This window comes from Haplochromis burtoni, unplaced genomic scaffold (assembly GCF_018398535.1).
Source record: "Haplochromis burtoni strain Fernald_Lab_line unplaced genomic scaffold, NCSU_Asbu1 Contig_466, whole genome shotgun sequence".
In the NCBI taxonomy this organism is placed as follows: Eukaryota; Metazoa; Chordata; class Actinopteri; order Cichliformes; family Cichlidae; genus Haplochromis; species Haplochromis burtoni.
Window position 1 is genome coordinate 356,413 of NW_024582827.1, and position 8,254 is coordinate 364,666.

The 8,254-nt window shown below is 44.1% G+C and overlaps 1 protein-coding gene across 1 annotated transcript in view; it reads left to right on the plus strand.

Annotated features, from left to right (window-relative positions):
* Positions 1–8,254, plus strand: part of qsox1 (quiescin Q6 sulfhydryl oxidase 1) — a 24,565-nt gene that overhangs the window by 5,012 nt on the left and 11,299 nt on the right. The window contains exons 5-8 of the mRNA XM_005945921.3: positions 13–103; positions 230–375; positions 2,606–2,740; positions 2,822–2,951. Of these exons, the coding sequence (XP_005945983.1) occupies positions 13–103; positions 230–375; positions 2,606–2,740; positions 2,822–2,951 (502 nt within the window). The remainder of the gene's footprint in view (positions 1–12; positions 104–229; positions 376–2,605; positions 2,741–2,821; positions 2,952–8,254) is intronic.

Sequence of the window (8,254 nt, forward strand, 5' to 3'; positions counted from 1 at the left end):
CCGTCCCCCCAGCCAAATGGAGGTCGACGTCTTCTTTGAGACGAACGATGTCAAACACCTGGCTCTCATCTTTGAAGATGCCACGTCGTACGTTGGCCGAGAGGTAACACGTCGGAGATGTGACTGAAACGCTCGCAGTGTTTGTTGTCAAACGGCGGCGTATTAAGATTAAATAGGTCCGTGTTATGAAACATGGCGAGGTAAAGTGTGTGTGTGTTTTGTACGTTAGGTGACCCTGGACCTGTTACAGTTTGACAGCATTGCGGTGCGCAGGGTCCTGAACACTGAGGAAAGCCTGGTGACCAAACTGGGCGTCACCGAGTTTCCATCCTGTTACCTTTATTATCCTGGAGGCAACTTCACCAGACTCAGAGTGTGAGAGTCTTTACAGTATCTACTGCATGTCAAACTGCTTTTGAAAAAGTGACAAAATCAAGTTTATAAACACATTTTTCTAGTATAAGGAAAATGTAAGGGCGTTCAGCATGCTCTATAATAATACTGATGATCTTATGGAAAAAAAAATCAAAATATTTGAAACAACCCACACACTCCTTATCTAATGTTTTTACTCAGTTTGTCTAATCAACCTTGTTATTCAGGGATTTCCTTGATTTTTCTGACTGATATTTGTTATTGTTCATTATTTGGTGACCTTGTTGTTTCCGTATAAACTCTTGGACATCGTGAGAATCGTTCTAATCGGCCAGAAAGTGAAAACATCTCTGTGGGTGGGCAGAACTTTGGACTGTACAGCACAAACATAAAAGGGCAGTTACAGCTCTTTGTACGACGTGTCCTTCATGCGCTTTGGCCTCGCTGTGCAGTTACTAGAGGAGAATACAGGTGAGAAAAGAGGGTAGCAGTGAGCACCAGTGCAGGCTCGCGGGCGCAGTTTCCACCAGTTTAGCACCACTATAAAACCGACCACACTATGTAAACACATAAGTGGAGGCAGCCAGCTAAAATGTGACAGTAACCTTGGCTAAGCACTAACAAAAACATAAGAAAGTCTAAGGCTCCAGTAGAAATGTCTGTTTCTCAGTCCAACACAGTTGCTCCTTGCCCAAAGCAATGAAACGTGAAACAGGCGCACAAAACGTAAAAATCTGATTTCTGCATTATTATAATGAGGCCGTTCTTTTTGAATGGCTGAGCTGAGGCAGTGAGCCTGAGAGAAGCACATGCATTGCTCACGCTGGCTGTGGAAACATCTGCCACCTGGTGAATATTGTGGAACTAGAAGGTCCGTGCCCTGCGTGGATCTCCTACCTGTTTTCTTTCCTTTCAAACTGGGTCAGAGTTGCACAAACACAAAGTTTATTCCCCTTTGGTTGTCATTGTTCAACACGCGGCTGCACCGCTCTCTTCCGAAAAGCTTGGTAGTGTTCTCATTATCTGAACGCTATTCATGAGAATATTTTTAAACATCTGGCCTCTTAATGGGATCAGAGCATCAAAATCACTCCATTATTCACCATCATAAAGCGGCGCTGATCATTCCTCACCCTGCAAATTCATCTGCTGTTTATGCCTCTTTGTTTGGCTGTTTCAATAACTTGGCATGCAAAGAGGACTCTTTTTAGTTGACAAATGCAAAGAGGAAATGATTTATTGCTGTTTTATTTATTCACCCTCCATCTCTCCCCTTTCCAGCCCCCCTCATCTCCATCACTGTACAGAAGGGAGGTTTTTTAATTTCTTGCATGAAAACAATGCCATTGCTTTTCTGGCTTCACCTGCCAAACAAGCCCCAGCCACACACGGCGACAGATGGCCTCCCATCATCGCTGAATGTCTGATTGATCCTGGGAGAGCACAGTGGTGTGCGCCTGTGTTTGCGTGTCTGCGCGCGAGCGTGCGGGTGGCGTCTCACATCCTTCATGCATGTAATGTGTGCTGGTCCCAGGTGAATGCATTCCCCCTCAGTTCACCCTGATGCCTGCCTGCCTGCCTGCTGGCCCTGGGGATCGCTGGATGAATGGCTTTCCCTCCACATCTGTACACTCCCACACACACACAGGTGTAATTGAGTCCCAGGCTGGTGTGAGTAAGCGTTGGCCCCGAGTATCCATCCTCCTTATTACCATCCTGTTCAAGTTTTACGATGCTCTCGCTCGCTCTTTCTCCCTCTCTCGTTCCCCCTCCCTCTCTCTCCGTCCGTGACAAGGAGAGAAGGAAAATGAGGGGAGGATGTGAGGGATGGAGGGTGGTGAGCGCTTTAATGGTTGTGGTTGTGGTTGCAGGGTTATCACATGCCTAAATGATCAGCCATACCTCTCTCTCCTACTTACCCTGGCACCATCTGCCTAGTATTTAAAATGCATTCCCGTAAGTGTGTAAAATATACGGCCGTGAAAAATACAGGTCGTAAAAAGGGTTTTATGGCGTTGGACTGCTGAGACAAAAGATTGAAACTGAAATAAAAAACTAAACAGAAAACTGCTTTTTGAGGTTCGCTGCAGAAACGGACACGTTAATGTTACTCAGGTGTGATTGTTGCATTTCTCAGTGTGCACGGCTCTGCACAGATGCGCTTTCACACTGAAAACATCCTATATTAACCCGTGTAAGTGATGGCCTCACTTCTCCCTTTCTCCCATAGTGACATTGAGGCTCGTGCCTTCTACTCTTATGCCCTCCAGAGGCTACCGGGGGTGGTGCGGTCAGGGAAGCCTCCACCAGTCTCCACCGAACTCCTTAAAAACAACACGGAGGATCCCTGGAGACCGTTCGACAAGTATGAATGAGACACAACATCACAAACATCTTTACTGACTCATATTTCGCCTTGATGTGATTGTTTGCTTTTTGCACTCAGGTTCAGGGTGTATATGGCAGACCTGGAGTCAACGCTGCACTACTCCCTGCGCGTTGAGCTGGGTGCTCAGTCTGTTTTCCAAGGGCGGGCACTGACTTCTCTCAAGGCTTACATCTCTGTCTTGGCCAAGGTACACTTAGCAGAACTTTCAGACACAGCAAGTACAAAAAATAGCAGATTTGTATTTTTTTAAAGCAGTTTGCTCCTCGTTGTCTGACTGGATTTGTTATCTTGACGTATACTGACTACTGAAAACTGTTGTGGACAGAAAAGCATTAAAAACTGTTTGTTTCTAGATATTGATAAAAATTAACTAAAAATAATCAATTTTAGCAAATCTGTTGAACATGAACTTGCTTCACCAGGCAATGTTGTAGCTCAAGTCCTGCAGTTGCAGCAGGTCACCACTAGGTGGAGATTGAGACAGCAGAATGTGGGTTAAAGCTGCAGATTTGAGTTTTCCTGTTCCAGCATTTGGCTTTTGCTTTCCTTCGCATACGTTATTAACTTTGGTCTCCGTCACTTTGTTACAGTTATATCCTGTTGTGCGTGCTGTTGTTTGTATGCGCACTCATAAACACACAAACGTGTCAGAAAGCCGGAGTGAATGGCACCGACTAGAGCAGAAGTCCAAAGACTCTGGTGGGCATTGATGGTGCCTCTCAGGGGAATTGAAGCGTGGCTGCTTGCTGCCCACAGGCTCATGCTGTCTTCCTGCTTGTGGTTTCACACAAGCATTTCTGTAAATATTTGTGACCATGCCAGTCTTGTGGGTGCGTGCGAGTGATGTTTGTCTCTCACTGTCATTTGTTACCCTTTCCTCCTTTTTGTTGTTGTTGTTTTTCCAAAATATTTCACAGTGTCTCCACTTTTTTTTACCGCCCTGCCTTTGGCTGCATTCTTACACCTCTATTTGCTAAATCCTTTCTGTGTGAAGTGTGCCAGCCAGGCAAACATGTTGTGATGATGAGGCCTGACCTGCTATCCTGTTCCTGTTGGCTACAGACCAGCCTGTTTCACTGCCCTAGTCCGCCACCAATCTCTCTGATTATATCTCGCTCTCTAGGGAGGCATCGTAGAGAGCCATCTCCGTCAGTGTGTGTGTGGCAGAGCACTGTGGCCTCCTATTAGCTCCAGTTTGTTTAGTGAATAGCAGCAGGTCCCAGTGGTATTTTTAGCATGCCCCCACCCCTTACCAGAATGGAGCGGCAGCCCAGCGGGGCTTTGTGTTGCTGAGGAGGGCGTCATTGTTACAGCCGACCGCCACTCGACGGCCCTTATTGACATTTGACTGAGAGGTCTCGCTGCATGGTGAGAATGCTTTAAGCCAGACTCGCTGTTAGTCGTGGTTTGTGAGACCGGGTTGGACACGAGAGCGCAGGAAATGCCTGCAGGTCATGTTTACAGTGCAGCCAGCTGGATAATCTTTGACTCGCTTTTTGATTCGTCTAAAATCGCTCACTTTCAAACTGTTCTCTGCACCTGATTATTAAAGCGCTACGTTTAAACCGAAACACAAAAACACACACAACACCTGAGCGCCACGTGTGAGTCATGTGATTAGAGTGAAAGTGACTCACGATGGCCTGACCTTTAATGTCAGTGTTATTTCACTCTGCTGTCATGCTCCTTAATCATGACTCTTTAATGTGAGCTGAACCACACAGTGAGTGGAAAGCTCCATGCACAGGCTCACGTGTGCCTACAAGTAAGGCTTTCAGTATTAATTTAATCAGCATATTCATTTGTCATTCTTCTGCGTATCCAGTTAATTGTCTAAAAAGTCTGAAAATTATAGTTTTAAGTGATTCTAATGATTGTTTTTCATCAACTAAGACAAGAAAACCAATAAATATATAAAACTGACTCTTATTAGACAAATAACTGTCCCGAGCCTCCTGAGCGTCTTCTTTCCTGGATTCATTTTTTAAATTAGTCTGCTTTGTCAAAGAATCACACTTCCGTGAATTCTTTCTTCTCCATAATCATACAATCATCACATCTCTGTGCCACATGTTGTAGATGGCAGCGTTTTTGCACCCAGTCGTAATATTACTAGATTTACTATCTTGTCAGGCTGGAGCCGGATTTATGAATCCTCTACATGTATATGAGGATTAAAAAAGTGGATCTTGGGAAGCATGAGAGCATTACAGCGAGGTTTTTAAGGATTACACCTCTATCCTGCTTTTCTCGAAAGAAGCCCTTCAGCCCAGAGGGGACAAAGGGGCTGAGGAATAAAACAAAGAATTAAGAGGAGGGGTTTAGTTTAAAGGAACACAGACTTCTGCCTTCTCACGCCACGGCCCAGGACATAATGTGTAAAAGTGCCTCTGCTGCCAAGATTGCCTTGGCTTTTCTTAAAATTAGCTGTCCAGATAATTATGAATCATATTACAGATTTAATGAGCATTCCCTCAGAATTTGTCAATTCGCTTTGATGTATTTTGTGTGCGTGTGCGCGTGTGTGTGTGTGTGTGAGGATGAGGCTGCTGTTTTCTGGTTTCCACTCGGGCACGTGTTTGCAGTAGATTACCGAGGGCCTTCACCCCTGGCTTCCACCCCCGGCCTGGCCTGGTCTCCCCTGTTAGAGCCAACAGATGCCTCCCTCTCAGGACCCTCACCACAAGGAGCTTGCGGTTTCTCAAGTGCTGCTGATACTAATCGGATCAGGAATGACATATTGCCAGGGTGAATGGGATTGTCATGGTCCAACTGGGATGGGTGCAGGAGGGGGTGAAGTGTTTGTGCACATTGTGCAGATACAGCGACAGATACAGATGAAGATCTCTGGAGCAGAGAGATGCAGAGATCATAAAAGTCGTAGCAAAAGAAAATCAATAATCAGCAGGCGTCCCTCATTCAGAATTTCATCCATAAATGAATCATTTTAATCGTCCTGTCAGCTGAATGGTTTTATTTTGTTAATATATTGCCAGTATAATTTCTCCTGATGCCAGCCTACTGTTGCTGTGAAAAAGAAAAAGCACACAATGACATTTTAGTATAATAATTAACACATTTTTTAAACAAGGAAACTTGTTAAATGCTGCGGTGTTGCCTGCATTACTTTAAGCAGCTGTTGGTGAAAACTGACTGATTGTGAACCAGGCAGGCAGGATGAAGCTTTATTTAGATCAATGTGAGCAAACCGAAACCATCTGAGTCTCTTTTTTCTCCTTTTTAAATTTTCTTTTCACACGATTACCGAACCTGCACAGCTCATGAATAGGGCTGCTTGGTGATGCTGACCTAAACGCATTAGTGGAAAACATCTGCGTTTTCTCCTCTGGTTAAATTCATATGGCTGTTTAATGAGCTTTTCCAACCAGTTGGCATTCAGACCTCGGATCCACCTAAACCTATTATCACTGTGCCTCCGGAGCAGCAAACAGCCTTTGTGCTGCTCTTCACATCCCAACTTTCCAACTTTGTGTACGTGTGTATGGAGGCGGGGCTTGGTGAGTCGGTCGGTCCGCTCAAAGCTGTCAGGCTACAGGATTCATCTGGTTTCTTTATTTGTAATTATATATTTATAAGGCAGTCAAACCTGCGCATGATGTCAGCTTTTTATTTGAGCTGGAGATCTGAGTTTCATGAACACCAATAAATTACTTAACAAGTAACTCTGAAACTGCAGAAAACCCTCCGTTTACCTCTGTATACTCAGTCAACTTGTCTATTAATGGATTATGAAAAAAGTATAGTGGAAGGTTGTGCTCAGTTATTAGTGCTTTACGTAAGGGACACATGTGTTGGAGCAGGACTCTTAGCACATCGCAGCAGGTCTGACGAAGTGGGAATAACGCACAGATCAGCGTGTGGTGAATTGCAGGCCCGGCCTTATACTGCGCGCTGCGTTGTGTGTTTATATGCAGGCGTGTTCCCATGAACACATCCTCCCCTGCTTTGTTGTTCTTGCGTCGTATTGCTTCCAGAGGCCCAGTGCGTTCGTAAAAACGGGATAAGTTGTGGAAAAAAGCTTTACTTGCTGTGTCTGTTTCTGAGAAACGAGACGTTATCATAACCTATTCCAGAGAGCGGCTTAATGTAAGAATAGGAAGCACATTAAGCCAAAGTTTATTAAAGCGGTCTTGTCTCTCTGACAGTCAGAAAGCCCCGGGCAGACGTGTTTTCTGTGTGTGTCTTAAGGCTGTCATCACTGGTCTCAGACACCCATCAGCTGGATTTCCTCTCCCGCTTCGTTTACCCACTTTGCTAGTTACAGTGTCACGTTTCTTTACAGCTGTGCCTGTTGCCAAGGTGACGTGAGGAGTAAATGTACAACAGGAGAAAGCCCGAGTGAGGAACACCTAAGTGGTTGTTAGTGGCTTAGGAAATGGATCTTAATGAATGAAGAGGCTCAAGCTTGGCTTTTGTCACATTTACTGAAATTCTTTAAAGGTGCTGAGCAGGAACAAACCTTAAACCACAATCTTTTGTAAAGCTTGTGAAATATTAGGAAACAAATGTTCTACCCGGGTGAAGACGTGCGTTTCGAAGAAGCCTCAAGACCCGTGTCGTCACATCTTTATCACTATATTATTCTTTCTTTCCGTAGCTTCTTTCTAAACCAGAGCTACAGGGTGTTTTTATAAGTAGACATGTAATAATTAAAGATGGTGTAAACATGTTATCTTTAAAAAAGCCAAACTTCTTTTATTCTTTTTAAACAGAGATATAAGTGGTTTGCTCTAAAAGTAAATCTAATCACTGAGGCTAAAACCACGACTGCGTGCTCCCCCTTTGTTTTAAACCTGGACATGTAGCAGCTCTCTGAGGGGTCTGGGGGCCGTACAGGGTGTTTGGAGATTTCAAGGTAATCAGCAAAAAACTAAATTTGACGTAAATGGGAAGCCCGTAGTGTTTTCCATCAAACTGCATCATTTAGGCATGCATGCAATGACTTCCAATAATCCTAATGATCTGGAGGTATTATTCAGAAGCGCTGCTCAGACCTTTGCAGGATTTCTACTGCTGGTTGAAACTGAGATGTTGATTTGAAAACATGTTTTAGCTGGTGAGTGGCTCTATCAGAAACATGTTCAGGAGTCGGGTTCTAATGAATCAGGCTGAATTGGATGTAATGGATACAAACAGATGTTTCATTTAAGATGGATTCTTCTGGCTCTAGTTTAAGTTGCACGTTTAGCTCATAACATGAATTAAATTAGTTATAGAAACTTTGTGCAAGCAATTAAATTTCAGCTGGAATCATTATTGCATTAATGTAATCTACACTGCAGTCTAACAACACAAATGTAATTAGAGTGAGTGACATGCATGAAATGAGATTTCTGGTTCTCGAACTACGTATACAGTGACAGCCTGAGTGATAAGCAGAGATGGGCAGTAACGCGTTACCTGTAACTTTAACGAGTAAAGTAAGGGATTACTATTGCAAAAACGGTAATTAGATTACCGTTACTTTCC